At 43.7% G+C, this 25,003-nt stretch overlaps 2 protein-coding genes across 5 annotated transcripts in view; one reads left to right on the forward strand and one right to left on the reverse strand.

Annotated features, from left to right (window-relative positions):
* The window catches only part of CRYBG3 (crystallin beta-gamma domain containing 3), a 100,848-nt gene extending 99,293 nt beyond the window's left edge, over positions 1 to 1,555 (forward strand). The window contains exon 22 of the mRNA XM_084801431.1: positions 15 to 1,555. Within this exon, the coding sequence (XP_084657557.1) occupies positions 15 to 103 (89 nt within the window). The 3' untranslated portion in view covers positions 104 to 1,555. The remainder of the gene's footprint in view (positions 1 to 14) is intronic.
* On the reverse strand, positions 1,281 to 23,492 carry RIOX2 (ribosomal oxygenase 2). 4 transcript variants are annotated; one of them, XM_084801430.1, is made up of 10 exons: positions 23,408 to 23,492; positions 17,929 to 18,388; positions 15,187 to 15,306; positions 13,232 to 13,360; positions 10,326 to 10,429; positions 6,611 to 6,713; positions 5,640 to 5,808; positions 3,916 to 4,004; positions 2,328 to 2,417; positions 1,281 to 1,894 (listed from the first exon to the last, which is right to left on the reverse strand). In XM_084801430.1, the coding sequence occupies exons 2-10, from the start codon at positions 18,358 to 18,360 to the stop codon at positions 1,736 to 1,738; spliced, it is 1,395 nt and encodes a 464-aa protein (XP_084657556.1). In that variant the 5' UTR covers positions 18,361 to 18,388; positions 23,408 to 23,492; the 3' UTR covers positions 1,281 to 1,735. The 4 variants fall into 4 exon arrangements, with proteins under 4 accessions (XP_084657556.1, XP_084657553.1, XP_084657554.1 ...); XM_084801427.1 differs by having other exon boundaries at positions 5,640 to 5,811; XM_084801428.1 differs by lacking the exon at positions 23,408 to 23,492 and adding an exon at positions 23,196 to 23,401 and having other exon boundaries at positions 5,640 to 5,811.
* Positions 23,493 to 25,003: the final 1,511 nt, after the last annotated feature.

The following is a 25,003-nucleotide window of genomic DNA, read 5'->3' on the forward strand; positions in this document are numbered from 1 at the left end:
AATTTCTATTTTAGGAGGAAACTATTACGATAAGACTCATGTCATTGTAAATCAGCCCCTGGAGGGAGAAGAAACACAGAAATGGGACATTGAAATCTTGTGAGAGACTCCCAGAGGCACCGCCACCTACTCATGCCATGTGAGTGTGGGAAGGAAGCTTCTATGTCCACACTACTGCACACTCACATTAACAGAAAGATCTTTCTACCCAGCAGTGAAACTACTGCTCCATGGAAAAGCTCAAACACTACCAACTATGCAGTGTCCTTGTGAAGAAAATGTAATGGCTTCTCATCCTTGTGGATCCAGTTGTAGTGACCAATTTCGTGAAATCTGTGTTTTCCCCTCCTAGCCACCCAACACGAATCCTATTCTTGACGGCGTGTTAACACAACAATGCTGTTACCTGCATAAGCTATTAGTGTCCTGTCCCGGGCTTGCGTGAATGAGGCACAGGGATACAAATTCCTACAGGCTGTCATACTCCTGCAGGAAGATGTGTAATTTTTAGCACCACCTGAAGACATACAAAGCTTTCCTAGTAAGCTGCTGATGTATTAAATAAACATTACAGTTTCTACATAGAAACTTTTATAACCGAAACTCGGCCTTTTGAGGCAAAAGGCACTAGTACTAAAGTACTTTCCGTGGTGTGGCCAATCCTTACTGTTTCTCATTACAACTGTATAAATAAGCGGAGTGCCCACCTAGCTCTTGATAGTTGTGACCTTACTTTTTGTCTGACTTGTCCTTAAGGAGGAAAAGTAACATCAAAACTGAGTCACTTACATCTAAGAGTGAATGTCTCCAAGTAAAGGACTACACCAAAGTTCAGATAAAGGAAATAGGGCTTTCTACACAGTGACAGACAACTCAGCTTCACTCCCATTTTAAACAGACTGCAGCTAAGCAAAAACCAGGTAGAGGCACTACCATCTCCTGCACAGGGACAGGCCAACAGACTGCCCTCCTGAGATGGACTAAAACTGATTCTGACAGCCACTGCTTTCAGCCCCCAATTTTGCCAGAAAGAAAGAAATTCTCCAGCAATACTTAAAAAAAAAAAAAATCAACCTCTATGCACTTTAGAATGTAAAATAACAAGTGAATCCTTAGAACTCAAAGAGCTACCTAATTTGAGTATTTTTTATACACTTGGTCTTCCCATGTATATACTGGCCTTTCATCTTTCTCAGTGTCTGGCTCTTCTATCATCTTCAAGCAGTGTCTGAGAGCTCCGGACATCCACAGATGATGGGTGCCTCTCATGGGTGGCAGTATTATTCCATAAAATGTGTTTATTTTAATGGGGAAAGGGGGCATATGCACACACAAAGATATGTATATTTTCATTGTAAAAAAGCCAACTTTCTTCCTAATGTTTAATTGTTAAAAAGTATTTTTGGAGCTAAGGAGGCTCTTTAAAGGAGTTACTCCTTCCAGAGATCCGACAGAGAGCCAGGTTGACACAGTTCTTTGTGACACATGTACTGGAGTTGTGCCTTTTCTACAACACTGGATTAAATAAACTTGTCAGAAGTATGGTTTTATCACAGTCTGGGATACCTGGTAATTCTGTTTTCCCTCTCATGTCCACGAGCACATGTGGAAACGTATCAGCGTCTTCTCCCTGCTCCTCTGTGTAGACTTGCCTCTACCAGAGTGCTACTCAGAGTACCACGAGTCCTTTCATAGAAAGTGTGCAGAGAAAATGACACTTCTGTGTGTAAAGGCACTAGACTACTTGGATCAAACACTCCGTCCAGAGAGACAGGGCCAGGTTCTCCTTTTCTTCATCTGTATGAAGTTTCAGGTCCTTGACAGGAACTGCAGAACCACTCCAAATTTGCTTCAGAGCATCCACATGTGATAAAGGAAAGCGAAGTCCATAAGCCTGAGGAGGGATACATTGTTTAGTACAAAAATAAGGTCACTTCATAGATTTTGCATAAGCTTAATTTGAAATATACTATTTTTATATCCTTCACAAGTATGAAACATGTTTCAGAAAAACTATTTACTTCAACTGTCATTAGATAATTCACAAAAGTCACCAATTCCCTATCCATCAACAACCTACCTTAAAGTTGTTGCAGAACACTTGCCATATATCACACTTTTCCTGTAAGGTCACAGTTATTGTGTTTTAAAGCTGCTATCAATACATGTTTCACCACAAAGTTGACTCTGCAAGTGTCTTATCAGTCAAGTGAAATGGCAGTTGACTGCACACTGCATCTATAAATGCACATGACCTTTCAAATCGCAAGTAATCCCAGCCAAAACTCCAACCTCAAGAAAGAGACTTGATTTCAGTTGGAACACACCTCTGTTTCCACCTGTTTCCCCATCATGTGTGTCTGTCTCAGATTCTTCAGAGAATGATAGATATAAACCATCTTTCGTTGAGCTTCATCCTTTAAAAAAAAAATTACCAACGAGAAAATATTGAGGGCTTCAGTACTAGGCGGGTTAAAAAAAATTCAACACCATGGAAAATCTTTTTGGGGGAGTGTAGGGGAGATAGCAGGATCCTCACTTTGTAGCTCTGGTTGGCTTGGAACTGGCTGTACAGACCAGGCTAGTCTTGAATTCAGAGACCTGCCTGGGATGAAGACATAGCATCATACCTGACCCCAAAGAAAAGCCTTGGTCCTCAAATGGAATGGATTCAGTTCTGCACAGAACCCTCTGGGTATAGCTGCAATACAACTGTTGATTCTTGAAGTCACTCTAGAGAGACAAGCCAGCATGTTCAATTTATATGCCAGCTTATCAGTGAGTTTCTTCTTAATTTATCTGTGTTTTGTCCTATCAAAGTATAGCATTCTATGAATAAGCTGAAAAGTTATGAAGTGATCTATTGTTGAGAAATAGAAGCTATTTTTACTAAAAATTTACTAAAAATTCCATTTAAATTTCAGTAGTTTGTTACAAATGATCCATTCCCTTTGGCCTTTCACAACATTTATTATTCCTTTGTCACTGAATAGCTAAACGTCTGAGCAACATACAATGTTTCAGACTTATTATCAGAATCATTAGGATTGTTTTTTTTTTTTTAACAAGTTATGGGTGTGTACTTTAGTGGTTTTATGTCATCCTTCTCCAAGCTTAGCCCTGATGGCTAAAACCTGGCCTTTGTGGCCCCCTCAATGCTTAGGAATTACTAGGTAAAGCCACAAGGTATGGAATAGTTCTCACAGACTTGGTATTATGTTTAGAGGTTTAAAAAAAAAGAAATCATAAGCAGAGAGGATCCATTTCAAACCATATAAAACCTACGATTTTCTTTAAAAAAAAACAAAAACAAAAAACCTTACCTTTTTATGTTTTGCCTGCATGTATGTCTGCACACCACCTACATGTCTGCACCCTAGAGAGGGCAGAGGCCACTGATATCCTGGAACGTACAGAGTCCAGAGGAGGACATCAAATGCTCTAGAACTGGAGTTATAGATAGCTGCCACGTGGGTGCTGAGAACTGAACCTGCTCTTAACTCCTAAGCCATCTCTCTAGCTACAGAAATGTATAACTTCAGAAAGCTTTCCTATCAGCCAGTTTGGAGAACCAGTGAATAAAAAGGCCAAATTACAGGGCATAGATTTGTTCTCTATGATCTGTACTATAGAACTTAAGCCTGATCTCTGCAGCATAAAGAATGATGGGGACTGAGACAGAGAAACTCAAACAAGGCCTTCAGTTGTTGAAGAGCAGTGTAGCCTGCAGCAGATCAGGAAGCAAAGATCAGATGCCCTCCCATGGGAAGAGGACTCGAGATGAAGGCAAGCCCTCAACCAACCAACAGGCAGGGGAGTGCAGCAGGAACTGTGAGACGGGCATGACGGCACTGGAGTAACCCGAGATTCAGAGAAAGTATGCATAGAGGAAATCTCTTCCCTCTGGATACTCACAGATTCATTCTCATCTGGCCCTACTGTGAGGACAATGTGGTCTTTAAATTGCAGTCTTACTATGCTGTCCAATCTTGGCACCTTTTCACCTGGAACAGAAAGCCAGCCATCAAAAAGCAAACAAAAGCTTTTCGCTCACACTCTCCCGAGTACTCACCTCCAACACCTATCGTGATAACTGAAAGCGCAGCTTGCACCTCCACGGATCTCATTCTTATATTGATATAGACATATCATTGGGTAAATAATGATAGAATATGAGCATGGGGCTCGTGGGAGAGTGCTTACTTAGCATGCACAGGCCCTGTATCCAACTCCCAACACCACACACAAAGAGCACACTCAACAGGGTAATCCCATCAAAGCACAGGGGACAACTGTGTGGAATGACCTGCGTGACAATGAGCACACAATTTAGTCTGTGAGTGAAGCACTGTATTCTTTAAGATCCACCACAGAAAAATTAAAAAAAAAAAAATCCACTACAGAAAAACAGTCTATTCTTTCTAAAGCAGACTTAACAAAATGAAAAGAACCATCACAAAAAACAAGCTGGCTTTATAGGGACATCTGGATGGGAAAGTATTACAGAATCCTCAGCTTATTGACTATAGTAGCTAAACTAAGGGAAATATTAGATAAACACTCTTGAACATATGCAAAGATTTATTTAGCAAATTCTGTTCTCCAAAAGATCAATGCATTACTGGTAAAATATTGCCACTTTGAATAGTTGCAATCAAAATTAAAATCTTAACTTCCCTCAAAGATTGTATAATAAAAATGGATCTTAGTCACTATAAGTAGGGACTATGTACTTTAGTGTTTGTTGCCTAGTGATAGTTGAGACTTTTACAATAGAAGATTCTTGCTGATACAGAACTGGCCAAATTAGCACTAAGTTTCAGCACTCCCTTGAACACTGTTGAACAGAACATCACTGTCAGTCAAGATTCCTGTGTGACTGATCAACATGAAAAGAAGCCACCAAACACAGAGATGTCAGTGACCCAACATCCTCTACCCTGGTTCCTGAGTGAAGGTGCTATTTATCTGAGGTTTGACTTAAGCCTCAGTCTTCCCACTCACTGGGTATTATCCAGAAGAATCTCACTTTCTTCCGGACACCAACAATCCATACCAATGTTTTGCTTCCGTGAGTCCTCGGCAAACTGTGATTTACACCCTGTAAATCCTCCCTAGTGCCTTTTAATGGAGATACTACTCCACAGCTGTCAATATGTGCAGCCTTCCCATTGCAGCAAGTCAAAATATACTACTTAGAATTTGAGGATATGTTCTTGGTAGTTTTTGCACCTATTTGGCAAGGGCATTGTGTATCAGCTGAAGACTAGACCTATCACACATTAGTCATGACTTGGGAGATCCATGCTGTCTTTTATTTCACCTGGTGGCAACAGCATTTTAACAAGCTTACATTGATTCTAACAAGATTATGACAGTATTCAAGTTCTTCAACATTTCTAAAGATGAATAAAAGAGTACTCATAAGTACATGCCTCACCCAAAATTAGTTCTTTTTTCCTGTCACACTGCCAAGTGAGCTCTAGCAAATGCCTTGTGAACCCACACACACTAAGGAGAGATCACTGCCCACATGAAGCCTCAAGTGTCTCATGTGCTCCATCTGCCCAAAGTGGAGACCAGCAGTAGAGTATGTCCCCCAGTGACCCAGGCACCCAGAGGGACAGAGCAAGCTCTACCTGGTTCCAGCGTCTCTGTTCCATTTCCCATGTGGTAAGGGGGGAGTCTGTGCATGATGAAATCCTTCTTCATGTCTGATGGCAGCAGTTCTTTTCTACCTTCCAGCTGGTCGGCCAGAGTCCTCAGAAAGTCGCTCAACTTTTTTGTTGCAACAGCTGGGGTTTCAACCTGCTGAAAGGAAAGAGGTGTACCTTGACTGGATGCTGTTCAAGGCAGCTGCCCAGGTCATGGTTTTCACCGCAGTATACTGAGCCTCAATCCCCACACAATAGCCTAGCAACCACCGACATAAATCATGCCATTCCATGGTGGGGAGGGACAGCCTGGATCTTAAGAAGGAAACCTATTATTACTTCCTTATAGGCAACATTCACCTTATGTTGTCTATCATTTGTAAAAACACAAATAAAAACAACAAATTTTCAGAATTTTGCTTGGAAAAAGGGATCCTTGCAGATATAGTTCAGTCCAGGCTCTGTCTTTGGAAAACAAGTCACTCGCCTAAGGCTGCTGATTGCCTTAGGTAATGAATGCAACCTTCGGTCTACTCAGCCTCAGTCAACATACTGCCTGAGTACTCCTGCTCCAAATGCAGGAGAGGTCAGGAAAGAAAGAAAAATGCGAAGTCCCAGGTGCCTCCTCTCCAATTGGGCACCTGATGCTGATACCTGCGCTCGGTACAGACTGATGGCCATATGTATATTTGTTCAGCCATGTATTCAGCCAATATTCCCAGTCCTGCTACTGTGAGAATACACTAAACACTTTTGAACAAAAGTCAAAGATGGCCTCAGATGAATAGCTCCACATGAAACACACTCCATTCGCTTTGTAAATCCTGTTGCTTAGCAGGCCAGCACAGCAGGCTAGCTTGCTTCATCTGAGAAGGTCTTGGGTCCCTAAGAGGCAGGGCTTCACACTCGCCTGGTGCCTCCCTGGCTTGCCACCTGTTTCTAACTTCTGTTCTTACCATGAGCATCCGCAGGGGCATTCCAGCCCTTAATGCCACATCTTCCTTTGCAGTGTCAAATACAAGCCCCGAAATGGAATCCAAAAGGAAATCTCCCCATGAACTAGAACATGAAACAAGAAAATGAAATAACCAACACTGTTAACAAACAAACAATATATGCAAACACCCATTACTACCAAAAACTGCAACTGGATTCCTACTGCCATTTCTGAGCACTCAGAAAATTAAACAGATACTACCACAAGGAAGGAATTTCAGACGATCAAACTAAACACAAGCCTCTATAGGGACAGCTTTAAGGGAAATTTCAACATTCAGTAAAAGTCCTAGAAAAAAAAATCCTACAGCCAACAGAAATTCACTTAGGGTAACAGACAGATCTCTGTACTTTGTAATTACTTGAACAGTGATAGGCCTCATTCTACTTAGTAAAAGGAAAGCTGATCCTCAGTAAAATATACACCAACATCAACGGTTTAAACAAAACTGGTTTCTCATCATGGATTTACCGGGGTAGAGAATAAGCCAGTGGCCAAAACTAACATCTAGAGATAAGTATCAGTGTTCAATTAACTTCACCTCCTCTGAGGTGGTTAGAAAGTCTCACTTCCTCCTCTGTGGCAGTTAAGAGTTGGCTCTTGCCCAAGGCGTACCAGTTTAAGAAAGAAAAGCACTCTGTGGGGTTGCTTTCTTTAAATACTTCTTAGCTTGTTTAAGTTTCTCCCATGTCACCAGCAGATTTCAAATTGAGGGCTACAGGCAAAATGGAATCACAGTATGGCACTGCTTCTCACTAAGACAAACTGACACTTTCTTGTTTCTCATCCTAGAAGGGTGGGAAAGGAGGGCACAAGAGCCTCTTGAGAGGCACTTTCCAAAAAGTAGCCACTGCTTTGTGGTCATACAGATATGTGACTTAATGCCACAGCCTCCACACACTTGCTGAACAGGGAGGACAGAACATCTCTGGACAAGGGAAACAAATGCCCCTTTCGTTTTAGGTGGAAGTCCCATGTCAACAGATCATAGAGGAATTTGATGGCAGATAAACAGTGTTCTTCCAAGAGTAAAAATATTAATCTTGAGAGTTTCCAAAAGTCAGGAGTACCTCCAGGAGGTCCTGAGGGCTTTGCTCAGATGTTATCTAATTCATTCTGCAGGAGCCCACAAAGCAGGCCCCGAGCTATTCCAGTGATGCCTCTTTGAGAGGTTTGAAGAGGCTGTACATTTCTTTATCACAGTGGGAGCCCAGGTTCAGGGCACAGAAACACCTCTGAGGTCTGGCTCCTGCATTTCCTATCAAAGCAGACTGGGTACATGAGCCACATGATGCTCACTCACAGCCCAGGCCAGCAACCTGGAACTTGGGAAACTTTTCCTTCGCCTCAGCTGACTGAAGAAAGATTGGGTGCTCCCAGAAGCATCCTACCAGATCTTCGTTTCAGGAATGGGAGAGAGAGCCAGGCAGGAACTTAAGCAAAAATACATAGGTTTAGGGTCACAAGAGATGGATGGAATTGATGATAGTGTTATACATACAAGGTATAAAGGGAAAGGAAGAAGTGAAAACAAAAAACAAAAAACAAAAAACAAAAAACAGGGTTGGCCAGATGGATCAAGGAATAATGGCACTTGCAAGGAATGCCTGATTGTGACCCTGGAACTCACATGGAAAGGAAACAGCACAAATACATGTGCATGTACACACACACACACACACACACACACACACACGAGAGGCTTGGAGTGGTTAAAAGAATTTGAGGACGTAGTTTTGGTTACCAGTACAACCAGATCATGGCTCACAACTATTTGTAACTCTAATTCCAGGGAATCCAGCACCCTCTTGTGGCCTCTGAAGGCAGTAGGTACACATGCAATACATACAACCAAACAGCAATACACACAAAATAAAATAATCTTTAAAGTCAGGAAAAAAAGAAAAAAAGGAAACCAGACGGCAACAGAAATAGAAAAGCAGGATCAAGAAGATAAGAATTCTATCATGGAACCACCAATGCTCCCTACCAAGCAGAACTAGGAAATAAGGGATTAACTGTGTGAGCGTACTGATGGGGTTACCAGAAGATACACAGACATTTGTAGGGCCATTGTATGACATTGATAAGGTTCAGATGCTTTGGCCTGGAACTGTCAGGGTTCCTCTAACTCACTCCTACAATTGTCCCTGCTCTTCTTTTTGCACATGCGTGAATAAGTGTGATGATATGCAGGACTGTGTGCATGCCGTGGCCAGACACCTGATGTCCTCCTTTATCACTCTGCCCTATTCCTTTGAGACAGGTCTCTTAACAGAACCTAGAGCCATGATGGCAGCCAAGTCCCAGTGAGCCTCTTGTCCCCGCTGTCCAAGAGCACTGAGGCTATAGATGCATGCACACCATTGCACACTCCTTTTCTTTTCCATGGATGCTGATATCCCGACTCATGCTCACCTTACCACCGGGCCATCTCCCTGTGCTCATCTTGACTGGCTTCAGAGATTTTTTGTTCTTTACCTAGTCAGAGTTGCAAGGTACTTTTGAAAATGTACTTAATACAAACTCAGGCCTTCGAACTGAGTATAAGTGGCACTATCCCCAGGCCGGAAGGCTGCAGCTTTGTCTCCTACTACGTCTCCTGAACACGGTGAGTTTCACAGTGCAGTCATGAGGAAAAAGATAGACTTCCTAGCACATTTTCAGTAGGAGAGCCTTAATGTGCCTTGGTCCTGGAATGCCTTCTACCTACTGTAACCTTCTGACCCACACCTATCTAACTGTCCATTAAGACTCAGTATTCTCTGAACCCAGCCCTGATACCCAAGCTGAGCTGAGCACATTCTTCTAAGCTCCAAGGGTCTCTCTGCACCTGTCATACACCCACCGCTACAGGCTGTAGTAGGAATTTTGGTTCCTTTAAAAACTCAGAAATGTTATGTGATTATGCTTTTGTTTTAGTCCCAGGTGTGGCATATGGGGCTGCTTCCGACTGTCCACAGCAGCTGACTATAATGTGTCCCATGCTTTGACAGGGACGTGATTTTGCAGCTGAAGATAGTTTGCATTTGGAATTTTGGGGACTCCTCAGAGGGTCTATAAATGCTAGAGCTCCAAGAGAGGCAGCTGCTGCTCCCCCTGTTACTGTGGTCTGTAAAGTGGCCGTGCGCGTAGAGAACTGGATACCCTGTTGGTGAACATCAACACTGTCCCAAAGAACTTGACGCCTCTAATCAGCAACAAGTAGTCTAACGACACTGATGCCTCCTTTCCCTTCTAACCTTCTTTCTCTCCAACCCAGCGTTGGGGGGTGGAAGGGACTGGGGTGGAGAAGGGCAGGAAGAAAAAGAGCCCAATAAAGTAGCCCTAAGCGCAGTTACCACAGGCTTTCTCTTTGCTTTGCTTTTCTTTTCCTCTCTAAGGGACCTCTATCCTTTATTTAGGCACTTTCTAGTATCCCTATCTATAGCTATATCTGTATATATATATCTCTGTGTATATACATATACACATCTGAGAGAGAGAGAGATCTATGGTGACCACAGACTATGTAGACAGGCCAGTCACACATGGGAACACAAAGAAACATGGAGGGCGTCCACACAGTGTAAGAGGTAGTGGGACAACTCCCTCGAGTCTGTCCTGAGCGTGTCTGCTCTGGGCCATCCCTCAGAGCTGTCCTAAGACAGTAGGTTAGAAAGCAAAGGCCTTACTTGTTCTGGTAGGTGCTAATGGTCACGTGAGTGGAGTGGGCCAGGCCTGCAGGAGTCTCTGCCTGATGAATGGTCCCCCTGGGGAAGTACAACAGATCACCAGGCTAAAGGAAGAAGACAGTAGTAAGTACACAGCACAGTCTTTTCTGCTCTAAGAAGATAGACTTGTTTTTCGAGTTTAAGTTCTCCATTCTAGAAGTCACTACACATTCCAGGGACAGTCTGTGAGCCTGTCACTGTCATTATTTTCAAAGTGACACCAGATATACCTGAAACTACCCCCACAGGATTGAGATCCGAAAAGGTAACACCCTGTTTCTGGGTGGCTACTCCCTCCCTCTCGGTCAAGTTACAGCTGTCAGTCATAGGACCAGTGCAACCTGCTTAGCTGCCGTTGGCCTTCGTTTATCACTAAAATGGGACAATAGCCCCAAAGCCTACAGCATTATCAGGGGATTAAGGAACTACTGTTTCCAGGTGCTGGGGCAGCAACGGGGGCATGGTGACATCACTCTAGTACTCACCTCCTGAGAACTGCCTTTAGATCTCCTTGAGAGGATCTACTGTATCATATCTACCCTGTACTCCTCAGAGCCTACCCCAGCAAAGCATGCAGTGTAGAATATAGATGTGTGTGTGAGAGTGTGTGTGTGTGTGTGTGTGTGTGTGTGTGTGTGTGTAATGATAAAAAAAAAATCCAATCCCTATCTAAACTTAAAACCTAAATGTAATTAAAAATCACTAGTTTTCATGGATAAGCTGCCTGCAGTCTGTCCCTTTTCTCTCTCCTAAACCAATGATAAAGCCTGGGAGACAGAGTTCAAATACATCATCAGCTTAAAGGGAATTTAAAAGATTTTCTTCAAAGTAAGAGAAAATATACATGCATGGGTATATATGTATATATGTAAGTGTGTATGTATGTAATATATATATATATATGCATATATTTATGTAGTGTGTATATATATTTATTCTTAAGAGCTTGCTTGGCTGCTGGTGTGCTCTGAATGACACCAAAATGGCAGTACTTCAAGCAAATAAGCATTCTTTTGACATTGACACCCACTGTTTCTTGTTTCTGTGCTACCCTAAGTGAGGTCTTTATATATATACGTCATTCACTCCACAAGAATCTGAATATTCCCCCCCAGGCATTTTGGAGAAGACAAGGGGGCAGATTCTGCCCAAGAGGAATCAAGTTCTGCCAACAGTGAGGCCAATTTAAGACTTCTAGCCTCTGGGTCTATTATAAATTAAATCTGTGTTATTACAACAATCACTATGCTAACACAGACTTACAGATACTTCATCCAAGGAAATTTTATTATAAAGGAAGTATGAAAACGATATATTCCAATCCCCACAGACTGCAAAGTAAATATTATGATCTCCTGATTTAGATAATATTTTATTTGCTAAAGGGCACGGCAGCTAAGTGCCTTAAGCTTAATTCAACTCTAACTGCCACATCCCAAGGCAGAGTAGAAGGACTCCTGCTTCCTGAAGCCCCCACTAGACCCATGGCAGAGGCTAGCACTAGAAAGGTGGGAACCTTCATAAGGGCTTTGGAGTTCTCACTGAAGCCCCCTCACTCCTGCCGAACAGTGTGGGGGTTTGAAAGAGAATGGCCCACATAGGCTCGTAAGGCTGAGTACTGGCTCCCCGTCGGTGGCTGCTTGGGAAGGAGTGGAAGTTGTGGTCGTGTTGGAGGCAGGTTTCCGGCACCCCCAGTGCACTCTCTCTGCCTGTCTGCAGTGTAAGCTGTGAGCTCTCAGCTGTCGCCGCCCCGTGCTGTCATTCTACCATCATGGACTCTAATCCTCTGAGATCACAAGCCCAATTAAGTGCTTTCTTTTATGAGTTACTTTGGTCACAGTGCTTTATCCCAAATCCATTTGAAGAGGCCTACTGAGTAACCTTGGGATTACAGCCCACAGCAGAGCCGACCGTGAGCAGTACACTAGAACCACGCATTCTGAATAGGTATGACTGGGCTCCTATGAACTATTTAGAAAGCCAGAATTCTGGCCAATGAGCTGTTGTCTGATGACACCTCAGTCATCATTATTTATTCAAATTTCCTGTAATATAGGCATCTATTTCCTGTAATACAGGCCTAGCCACTGGCAGGCAAATCTTAAAATCAAGAAAGAGATATAGGTATGGATATGAATTAAGCACTAGGAATACCCTCAAGGTGCGAGAAATATGAGAACAGTAGCTACACACAAAGTGTTCTAAGGTAAGAAGCTCTGAAACGGTCTAAGTCAATTGCCACTGAAGAAAAGTACGTATATCTTTTAAGAATGGGCAAGAAGCTTATTGAGGAAGCTACTCCTGCCTCCCTACATCCCTCTCTCAAGATGCTCTCCTGCCTGAGCCTGGCTATGTTGCCATCCAATCTCACTGCAGAGAGTCCAAGGAAGCAATACACACACACACACATATATGGTCCCTGGAGAACCCAGCACTTGCCTAGCTACTACTCAGCTAGCAGCTCTATGCTAGGAGGGGAGGAGCTACACCATGAGGAAGAAAGCAGGCGGTACTGGAATTTCTGCCAAGAAAAGGAAGGCATCAACAGCTGTGCTCTGCTGACTGACTTTCATGCGGAGAACCTGGCCAAGGCCAAACCTTCCACATTTATTCTAGAGAAGTTAGTGAATTCAACTTACTTCCATTGAGCTGGATCATACATGCAGACATGTTTTTTGGAAAATGAACAGAAGACTAACTTAGCTCTTAGAGCAGCCACCTGATGTTGTAGGCTACAGTGAGAGCTACCCATTGCTGCAGTCCTCAGGATACACTCACTCCCACAGAGACGTTTACACTACCTTGAAACCACCTGAGCTTGCCACACATAACGAGCTGAGGAGATGAGCTGCATGCCCTTCCCATACCTTCAACACGAAGTCATGTGTTGGTGTGCCAATGCGGTCCTCAGGCTCCACGCTGTACTCGTGTGCCAGGGGCACCGTTGGGGAGTACAGGCGCCAGTGTTTCTCCCCCTCCAGCTGCAGAATAAAAACCTACAGGAAATAACAGACCAGAGAGCATCAGAAAGACTCCTGACAACTTGTGGGCAAAAAGCTTCTAGAACATGCATCAGAAATGCATGTTCCGTACACAGACATAAGCTGCCACCACTAGTAATTTTTAAGCAGGTAATCCAGAATCTTGGGGTTGGACACTGATTCCGCTCACCCTGTCAGACATCTCTGGGCTCTTTATATATTCCACTCCCTTTTCAGTCTTCTATCAGCTGGGCAGCTGAAAGCATAATCTCTAACAGAAAAGTCTGTATAAGTGAATGCCCCAAAGCTTAAATATTACAATGGCCTTGAAAGAGAGGAAAACACTATAGTTTTTTTATTCTTCATTTGGCTAAAACTATCTAAATATTCTATTAAGAATATAAAAACAAAACAAAACACACTTTTGGACAATGTGTTTATAGCAAATAGCTCTCAGAGGAACAAAAGGGGACTTTTGTTAGATCTATGTTCACACCTTGTGTAAGTACAAAAATAAAACTACAAAATATCCAAGCCAATGAGTTAAGTAATTTTTGGAGCCACATAGAATGAAATCAACACTTGTCCACATGCCAGAGCTTAAGTGGAACCAGGACCTTCATTCAAGTTGCATCAAGATTTTCACATGTGGAAAAAAATACACATTGTTGGCAACCACTGAAAATGACAAAGTGAAAGCAAATGTAAGGCTTTGTGATCTCACCTTATATTACTTTGTAATTTTTTAAGTAGATTTTCTTTGATAGATAAGTTACAACAACAACAAAAAATCCTGTTTCTAAAGACTGTATTAGCATTTCATCAGCAAGGCTGCAGCAATGCTCCTGCTTTGAAGAGCAGGAAGTCAGTTTGCAGGCATATGCTTAGCATCCAACACTGAGACGAGGTCAGGATCTTAGGGAAGACACACGTTAAAAAGAATGTTTACTCTCCTGCCTCAGCTGTTGTCTGAGAGGCTTACTGCCTGCTTCTGCTAACCTCCATACAACCTAATGTAGGCCTGGAATGTTTTCAGTCTCTAAGACTTAGTGCTTAATAAGCTCACCCTTTCTTGTTCTGACTGAACTCTGACTGGCTGGTTCAACTCAGTTCAAACTCCTCTCTAGGCTGACTGATTCAATCTGGCTTCTCGCTTAGCAAGAATGCTCTGCTTGGCCTCCAACTAACTCCAGCAATCTGCTGTAATCTCGCTCTTTCTCATTCTCCAGTTCATTCGGTCTTTACCGGAGCTCTCTCTCTGCCACCTGTCACTTGATTACTGTCCCAGTGAAACTGCTTCACGGCCCTCCCCACCGCACTGCCCCCCCCCCCACCGCACTGCCCCTCCCCACCGCACTGCCCCGTTAAGTAGCTTCCCTTTCCTTATGAGAGCTGGGCATATCCTACTCCGTCAAATCTTTCTAAGTCGTCATGTTTACTGCCACTTAACTAGACATCACTTTCAAACATGGATGCTTCCTTCTACAAACTAATTTTACCTTCATTTTCTGGGATTAAAGGCACGTACCACCACACCTGGACCTAAGCTTTTCTTTACCTGAAATTTGCTCTATACCAGGCTAAACTTGAACATAGATTTACTTGCCTCTGTCTCCTGGATTAAAGTGTGTTTGTGTCCCAGCCAGATCACACAGGCCTAGAAGATCTTTGGATGTGATCTCTTGGGAGAGCAGCCATGTTCTGAGTTAAAACTCTTCTACAGACAACAGCCACAGACATGGTCCAAGAGCCCTCAAGCGCAATGAAGTCAACCCTGACAATTGAACAAGCCTGGCTCTCATCAGCTTGTTCTCCAGCCTGGGCAATGTTTCCTCTCTTACCTCCACATCATCATAATGGGGAGGAAGGCCCTGAGATCCTGCAGGAGTTATGTATACATTCGAGCCTACTAAGGAGCCAAAGTAGCATTCCAGCTTCTCCTGGATCCTCCAAAGCTCATCCTTTGACAAACAAAAAAGAAAAGAGTATGAATAGAAAATAAAAAAGAAAATTCAATTAGCATGTCTCTGCTGTACAATTATTACAGACCAAACAATTAAACAATACAAGGTTCCTGAGAAAACACTGAAGTGCATACACTCCAGGTAACAGATTTTAGTGGGTAAATTAGAGACTGGCAAGAAGAAACAATTCAATACTTTTAAGAGCTCACTGTGGCTTTGGGGTATAGAATGGACTGCAGAAATTCAAGAGACGTATTTGGAAGCTTCCGGTTAAGCAGCACAAGCAAGGAATAAACAAAGCAGTTAGAGCAGCAAGGAGGAAGGAAAAGGGAAATGGAAGTGGAGAGGGCTCTGCACCAAAGGAGGAAAACAACAATAAGCTGCTTCCATTTGCTGAGCTGGGAAAAGTATACAGGGGCTGGCAGTAGCTCAGCCAGTAAAGTGCCTGCCACGTAAGACACAGAAAGCTGAGACCGAATCCCCAGCGCCCACTCTGAGTGCCCTTAACCCCAGCTGTAGGAAAGCAGTGACTGTCCTAAGTAGGAGGTCTAGGCTCACTGGCAGATCCTGCCTGAAGAAAAAAAAAAGGAAAGAAGGAAGGAAGGAAGGAAAAAGAAACTAATGAAGAAAACAGTGTCTCTAGCCTTCACCATGTATGTATGCATTCGTGCACATATGTACACATGCACATACACAAACATACATACATACATGCACCCACCTAACCCCCCCCATGCCCTTCCTGAACCTACAGGCCCCACCTGTATCCCGCACCCCAACACAAACAGTTTTCAGAAGGACAAACTTTAAATGTTCTAAGCTGAAATGTTAACTTTGGGAAGCTAGGATCTCTGTGATGGTTTGCAGTCAGTCCGGTGCTCTAACAGGAAGTAAGGGCAGGAATTTACAAGTGGGAAGTCCTGAAAAGCAAATATTTAAATGAAGGGGAGCAGAAATGACAAGCTGGGAAGGGTACAGACAGAGGAGTGAGAACAAGCTGAGTAACACTCGCTCATCAACTATGAGGCAGCCTGAGCAGAGAGAGATAAGAGTTACCTAAGTCGGGTAAGAGGAAGCCAACAGCTGGGCCTTGCAGACAATAGCATATCCTACCCCGCTAACTGAACACACTGCATAACAATCCTGCCTCATGGTAAAGATCATTCACTCCGGTTTACAAGTAAGGAAGCAACAGCACAAAAGCACAACCATTCACTGGTGCCAAGCCTCCAATGCTGGCAGCCCAGCTCCACAATCCATACCTTAAAACAATTTGGAAATGCCAAGTCACCGACTGTGGCGATCTGAATGAAAATGCCCCATAGACTCATCCGGTCTGGGCCATAGTAGGTGGTGCCTTGCTGCTGGAGTAAGTGTGGCCTTGTTGGAGTATGTGCCTGGGGGTGGGCTTTGACGTTTCAGAAGTTCAAGTTTCTCTCTCTTCCTGCTGCCTGCTGATCCAGAACTCTCCAACAACCTCTCCAGCACCATGTCTGCCTGCACGCCGCCATGCTTCCCACCATGATGATAATGGACTAAACCTCTGAACTGTAAGCCAGCCCTTTACCAGAGTGCCACAGTAATGGTGTCTTATCATAGCAATAAAAACCCTAAGACCTAAAACCTCACAGATCACCTTGATGCTCCATGTGCCTTAAAATACAGCAACAGGACAAAACACAGAGATCCCTACCATACACAAAAATCAGTCACCCCATTAGACACACCCTACAGGTGCAATGTTACTTTAGTAATGTTAGAAACTTGGGGTCTTTGGTTTTTATAATTCCATAGCACCTAAAACATCTACCTATAGCTGCCGGAGTTTCAACACATATAACCAGGTACTGGGGAGATGGCCCAGTGGGTAAGAACACCTGCACCTGCGCTCAAGCAGAAAGGCCTCAGTTCAGCACCTTAGTATTGGGATTCTGCTTCAGTCAGCCTGCCTGTAATGTCACTGCCTCCCTACCGTGGGGGCGTGGTCCTGTCCAGTATATAAAAGAGCAGTCCTACCTTGCCTCTCCTTCTCTCCTATCCTCTGTCTCCATCCCTCTGTCTGTCTCTGAGGTACCTCTCTCCCTTTCCTTCCTCCCCATGCTCATTTAATAAACCTTATATAATATCTGTTGCCTGGCATCTTATTATCTCATCATCTTACTTTCTTATTTTAAATCACTACACTTGGTACCCATGGAAAAGCTGATGTGGCAAGTATGTCTGTAATGTCAGTACTGGGAGATGGAGGGCAGAGACGGTTGGATGCCTAGTGCTCATTGACTACACAATCTAAATAAATGGTTAGCTCCAGGTTCAGTGGGAGACTCTAATCTCAAATTATAAGGTGGAAAGCAATACAGAAAAACATCCAGCACCCTTCCTGTGCCCTACACATGCCTGCAGGAGTGAGCCATCGTACCCTCTCCCCAACACACACAGCAACTTCATGTAAAAGGTAACAGATTCTCCCAGGTTCAAATGTATTTAAAGACCAAATAGATGGCATACATTCTCAAAGCGATCTCCATCATCAAATCAGACGGTCAATCTTAAGCTGATGTGAGGCCAAATGCTACTGTTTTCATATAAACAAGACTCTGCCGTGGGGAGATCCACTACCTTAAACCTCTGCGGTTGGTGGAACTGAATTGTCGCCCTCTTCTGATCAAAGTCTCTTCTCAGCTGAAGAAAGTGTGCTTTGCCGTCCTTATTTAAAACCTTCTTCTTCCCACTGATGCTCCGGCAGACGTTCACATCTCTTCCGTAGTACACCCCTTGGTTGCAGAGACTTTTCAGATCTGAGAGTCTGAACAGAGACTGGTAGTATGTGGCCAGCGAAGGGTCATCCCTCTGAATGAGAAGAGGCTTTTGTTCCCAGAATTCCTTGAAAAAGGTCTCTACCTTGACAGGTGAGATTAAACTTTCAAAAAGACTACTGGGGCTGTCAAAATTTAATACAGAAAGCCTGCCAGATACCTCCACCTTCACCTGCTTGCAGGGAACAGATTCTTCTGCCTTCCCCCTTTCTGTAGGCTTTGCTTTCTTTGGCATCGTTCACAAGTAGGGAGGAAATGCAAACCTACCAAAAGAATGAAAGACGTGGTTAGGTTTGCAGGAGTGCCATGCGTAACTACTTCCTCCAGGATGAGACAGCCTAAAGCCAGTGTCATGTCTTCCAAGATGAATCAGTCTTAAAATAACACTCAGTTTGTACATTCATCTAAAGGAAAACACAATTTTCTTATGTATACAAGCACTAAGTCCTGGAAATCATTATTAATTAGGAGACTTGATTATCCTAAATTAAGTCATTCAACTCTCCCAGCAGTTCTTACTCAAAGGTTTAGCCTATGGCCATTGAAACAGCAAAGCCAAAAATCTTGAATTTGGCTGCAATCAGCACCACGTCCTGAATCTAATTAGATGAACTCTGTGTTATAAACTGTCTGCTGCTGTCAGGTCCCACTCCACACAGAAGAGTAAAACTTAGCAGGCCGACTCCAATGTGCCCTGGGCCACTGGCGTCACCTAGTGGCTGGAATGAATCACTGAACACTGGAAACTCCACTTTCAAGTGAGATTACTCTAGAGAACTGTCACTATCAGGGAATTCCCGTTCTGCTGCCCATTAAAAAAAACATTAATTAAGGGCTTTAAAAATGAAAGTAAAAATGAAAGGGTCTTCAAAAAAGTTTAACTTTTAAACTGGAACAAGTTCATCAATCACCAACACAGCACTTTTCCAACTTAACCTGCACAAAAGCTCAGAGGCCTCAAATGGACCAGATACCCACGGTGACAACACTGATGGTCTGTGGCACACACATGGGTAGCAAAAGGACCAACACTCCCAGACACCCTAAAACTACAGCTCCTATCACTTACATAAGTCTCTCTCATGTGAGTTCAAGAACTGTTAATTCAAAATATACAAATATAGTCACAGAATACAAAGCATGCAAATACCATTTGCATAAGTATTGGGGAACAGAAGTATTTGATTTTGCAATGCCTGTAAACATATGAGAAATGTAGTGTAAACCTGAAATTGTATACTTGAAATATTCAACTAAAGCAGAAAGTATTTTGGCTCAGTTTCAGGGGCTTTACTCTACTGGATGACTCTACTGTCTGGCGGAGAGCATTGACATCAAAGCGAGAGGGTGTAATAGTGCAGTTATCTCATGGCAGCAGGGAGACAGAAAGAGGCGAGGGTACCAACATGCTTCCACGACTTAACTTCCCTCCACCAGGCCCTGACGAGTCCACCCAAGAGTGCCAGAGGCTAGCAACCAAGCTGATAGTATAAAGAGAGAGAGTGTGTGTGTGTGTGTAATTTAGACTCAAAACCAAACAACATTCATTTATGCTTCATATACAGCATATACACATGGCCTGGGAGTAATTTTATGCCTGTTTTTCATACGCCTCCAATTTGAGGTCTGGGATTTCTTTCACCTGTCACATCATATTGGTGCTCAGACTTTGGAGCACATCAGATTATGTTTGGATTAGGAATATTTAACCTGCATAACTATTTTTTTTTCCTCATCCTGAGAAAAGGTTCTGTTCCTCTGATTCCTAATAAATCCAAAGAAGGCTGAGAATCACAGCACTCATGAAATACCAGATTTTCCTCAAGGCTAGTAACTTCCTAGGAGTTCCCTGGATGGAAAAAAAAAAAGCTGCTTTTTCCTCTCGCCCTAAGTGAAGCAGCACTGTGGACTGAATAAAATGAGTAATCTGCCCTGGGACCTCCTAGGAAGGTCTGCACCAACTAATTTTTTAAGGGGGCTTTAAAATGCAGGTCAGATGTAAACTGAACAAATCAGAAGTGGAGACTGGACTCTCTAACCTTCTCATTTTAGCATCTAAATTTGTAACACCAAAAAAAAAAAAAAAAGTGGAGAACCACGGTAGCAAACTGACAAGTAACAGAGAGTAGGAGCTGAATAGTGTTAGGTGTGTTAGGTGCTCAGTGAGGCGAACTTTCAGAAAACATTTTGTATGTGCCCTTTGATTCAAACAAAACAGCTTGAATTCTTAACCCAACCAATCAGAACTTTGGTGAGGTGAAGAACTGCCCAGACTGGAACTCTGCAGAGACAGTGAAATACAAAATATGAAGACAGATTAAGTAAAGGACAGTTGTATAGACAGTATAGACAATGTAAAAGGAGGCTATAAACCTCTGTTCTTTGAAAATCGAGCTTGTTATTGATTACTTCTCATTGGCAATTGATCTTTCTGGAGAGTTTTTACTACTATTAAATTAAAAAAAAAAAGCAGCCCAAACATGCAACCAGCACAGCTGACACTGTCAGCACGCCTTTCTTCTGAGGGTGCACGCCTAGATAACCAGTCATCAGCCCTCTCCCCCCCAAAGCCCGTATCATTGAGTATCTAATAGCCTCCCTGGTGGGCAACAGTTTCCACCTGCTGCTACGGGCAGGTGAGGAACCACTGGGTATGACTCCATTAAATGACCCTTGGAGCCAGCCCAGGAATCTCATCCCACACACCTTTTTCCTGTGCTGATTTTGGTTCGCAATTCACCTAGCAAATGGCTGAACCTCTCACATTGAATTTGTAAAACTGTTAGACCGCTGTGGTATACTTTACATCACTAAAGGCTCTGCCTTAGCTAAGGTTACTATTGCTGTGACGGAGCCATGAGCAAACCAACTTGGGGAAGAAGAGGTGTATTTGACCTATGCTTCCACATCACTGTTCACCTCTGAAGGAAGTCAGGACAGGAACTCAATCAAGCAGGGCTGGAACCTGGATGCAGGAGCTTAAGCAGAGGCCATAGAAGGGGTTGCTGCTTACTCTCCATGGCTTGCCCCCTGCTTTCTCATAGCATTTCAGGATCACCTGCCCAGGGGTGGCCCTGCACAGAATGGGCTGCCCCCCCCACACACACATATCAAACACTAATTAAGAAAATGCCTTACAACTGGAGCTTATGAAGGCATTTTCTCAACTGAGGTTCCTCCTTTCAGCTGACATAAGACCAGACAGTAAGGCACATTCACAATTGCTCCGTTCCATGTTAGAAGGTGAGAGGAAGTCGCCAGTGAAAGGCTTGTTTCCTTAAGAATAACTTGTAAAGGAAACAGCACATTCACCAGAAGGTGTGGCTACAGTCTCCAAGACTTAACACAAAAAAATAAAACCACTTAAGGACTTTTCCCACCTTCAGTTACCAAGAAAAATCAATCTCAAGACTTCAGAACTTACCGCGCCTACTTCCACATGTAGGCTTCACCTTTTCCAAACCTACTTTGTTTGGGGTTCTTTAACGCTTACACCTCCCTTCCACCCCACCTACCCTAGCTAGGAGAGAAAGGAGGTTAATGGGAACAGGAGAAGTAGGACCTTTCGTACTCAGTTCCTGAGAGCGATTCCCCTGGTGTAGTCAGCAGGATTTCAACAGACCAGCAATTCCACCAAGTTGCCTGGAACCTGGAAGAGCAGCCAGAACCCAGAGCCTCAAAGCGTTCCCTGGAGAGGTCTTTCTAGGAACATCTTGAAGTGGGGTGATGAACAGCCAAACAATATCAAGACCCAAAAAGCTCCCGCCTCCTGTTTTTGGGCAGATATCTATCTATATCTATATGGAGATACAGATATAGATATATCCTTTCAGAGTCTGTACTGTGTTTCAGCTGGAGAAAACCAAACCCCCACACGAGGTGGTTCATCTTCTAGTGGATAAACATCACCTGTTCCCCATCTCACACTTAGGATCAAGTCTGTTCCCCATCTCACACCTGGGATCAAAACAAACCCATGTTTACATCCATTACATATCCCACACTTGGGATAAAAAAAAAAACACGTGTACATGCACCACAATTACACCATCTATGTATGTATGGGACAGTCAAGTCAGATTTCTTTTTCACTTTTTTCATCTTAGCAAATTCTCAAAAGCCTTACCAAAAAAAAAAAAAACGAAACAGAGCAAAACAACCCAAACAAACCAACCCCCCAAAACAAGAACAAAACCCACAAAACAACACCTGGGAGAGACAGGCTTGTTTACCTAAGCAAGAACTATTAGCAGCCCAGGGAGGACTCCCTCCAACTGTACAACACTTTACCAGAGGCGCGTTTAACATGCAAATTTCTAGGCGCAAACCAAGCTGCTAGGATTATCACTCCTGATGCTGGAGGCAGAAATCTACATTCACAAAAGTTGTTCTTAACTAATGGATGTTAGGCCCACTAACCTAGAGAACACTAGATTGAACTCGGCTCAACTAAACACGCCTGACAATCATTACAGAGAGTGGGCCTGGGCGACAGATAGTTCAGTGGGTAAAGGGACTTGCTGAGCAACCCTGACAACATGAAACCCACATAGTGTAAGGAAAGAATTCCCTCAACCAATCTCCACCGCCATACCATGGCATGTGTGCATCCACACACAAAATAAGTAAAATGCAGAAATACTTTCCTAAATTATATACTGCTTGTAACGAGATCACCGGGCTAACCTGAAAGCAACTGTTTTCAGCACACAGAATACTTTCAGTAATTCAGAGATGCCCTTGCTGACTGGCTGTTATGTTTTGGAGCTTTATACAAATAGAATACGAATTACGCCTTACTAATTAGTGTATCTGGGGGGGGCCATGAATGAGGTCACAAAAGATAGAGGCATCCAGGTATTAAAAAAAAATAGCTGATGATACCCAACTCCCGGCGCCGGAAGTTCTGATAATGAATGGCGGCACGGGAACCTAGACTTCCTGAAACCTGTTCTTATTCACCTGTTGGACAACCTAGCGTCAGGTGGACAGTCTTCCGCACGCGGGAGACAGAAATGGTAACCTACGCCGCTCCAAGTCTGGACTAGGAGCGGCGGCCCTGCGCCCCACCTCTGTCAGCAGCAGCCCTGCACGTGGCCCGCGCGCCTCCCCGTCTGCGCGAGCAGCCCGGCTCCGGCACTCCGGGCAAGCAGCCGTTGCTACCGGGTGACCCGCGGCGCACATCGCCGGGTCCCCAGCCCACCAGCTAGCCTGGGCCCTCCGTAGGTGACCGCTCACTCCGGCCCGAGGCCCACACACTGTATCACAGCTTGCACACTCACCCTGTTGCGCGTGGACGCAAGTTAACTAGCTCACAGCGTAGAGGGGCGGGACGGCGTGGTCACGTCCAGGGCGTGCTCCCGCTCTAGGCCCCACCCCCGCAACGGCCCCGCCCCCCAAACTCCGGCTCCGCCCCCGGACCTCAGCCCCGTCCCCGCCTACCCCTACTGGCCTTCCCCTGTGGAGTGCGCTACCATAGGCATTGTGATACCAAAACATCAGTGACTGTGAGGGCGCTTATTATTGTTGATACCTCCGAATCTGAAGTTATGGGCTAATCTATCAATTTGGACAGCTTTCTTTGCTAACACACGCATATGAAGACGCTTCTTGACAGAGTATCTGTGCTTGGTTGGTCCAAAATTGTTTTTCGCTACATATGGCTTTAATGTTTATACAGCTGTTACTAATCTAACATTTTTAGTACCAAACATTTTATTTATATTTCATATATTTTCATTCTAATCTTTCTTTTTAAATTTTTATTTATTTTATTGGCTTTATTTTGATCCTGTTCTTGCACCGCCCTCCCAACTTTTTTCCAGATTTTCCATGCCTTCTTTCCCATCCAATTTCATGTCTTTCTCTTCCTGATTTTTTTTTTAAATAAAAACAAATAAAGCAAAAATGCCCAAAATACCAAAACAAAACCTTTTAAAGTACTCCAATAAAGCATGGAGTCTATTTTGTACTAGCCAGCTACTCCTGAACATGGGTCGTACCGTAGAGTGTGGTTGATATACCCTTTGGAGAAAACTGAGTCTCCGTCTACCAGTATGTATAAACTGTAAATAGTTCCTTGGCTCTCAGGCTCTGTGAGTTCATATGTGCATCAACCGTGTGATAACTAGAAGGCGCGGTTTCCCTAGGGTCATCCACCTCTGGCTCTTAAATCTCCTGCCTCTGCTTCCTCACAGATTACTAAACCTCGAGGGAAGGAGTTCGATGAACATCCCATTTCGGGCTGAGGCGGGATGTTTTATGTTGTTTTGTTTTTGTTTTCCGACCATGCTAACTTTTTCACATACAGAATCTGAGAGTGAACTCAAATAATTAGCTTTAACGACTACAATTGTTGTATAGCAGAGCTGGGGCGTGAATTAAAAGCTCGTTGGTTGGTTGGTTGCCGTTTGTGGAAGGGGAGGGGCTTTGACAAAATGACATTGATTTATAAGCAACAGAAATTTACTTGTTTTGAAACCAGGGAGTTCTGAGATTAGGACGTAGTGGATTCTGCATTTCGCTGTGTCTGGTGTGTGTCTCCCAACCCAGATTTGGTAAATAAGGCCTTTCGTAAGCATCTTCACCGGCAGAAATGGCAAGGCAGCTCTTTGACATTTAAAAAAAAAAAAAAAAAAGTATAGTGAAGCACGAATCAATCCCACTCGTGAGAGCTGCGCCTTCACGTTCTAAACTACCCACACTGGTGACTACACTTCATCATCTACATCTGGGGAAGACACATCCAGACCATTGACCTCCGGCTAACTATCTTTATGGACCTTACACTTCTGTTTCTGTATCTGTGAATGCGCCTCCTTTTCACCTACCTAAGAAAGCTGCTGCAAGCTCCCAGTGACACAGAGCAACGAAAAGAG

This window comes from Acomys minous (assembly GCF_964271855.1).
Source record: "Acomys minous genome assembly, chromosome: 11".
Classification (NCBI taxonomy): domain Eukaryota; kingdom Metazoa; phylum Chordata; class Mammalia; order Rodentia; family Muridae; genus Acomys; species Acomys minous.

Excerpts from the sequence above, each read along its gene's own strand:
- RIOX2 (XM_084801427.1), bottom strand. The coding sequence starts at position 18,360 with ATGCCAAAGAAAGCAAAGCCTACAGAAAGGGGGAAGGCAGAAGAATCT. Across the intron at positions 13,361-15,186 it reads CCCATTATGATGATGTGGAG|GTTTTTATTCTGCAGCTGGA; the intron begins GTAAGAGAGGAA and ends TATTTCCTGTAG. Across the intron at positions 4,005-5,639 it reads AACAGAGACGCTGGAACCAG|GTGAAAAGGTGCCAAGATTG; the intron begins GTAGAGCTTGCT and ends TTTCTGTTCCAG.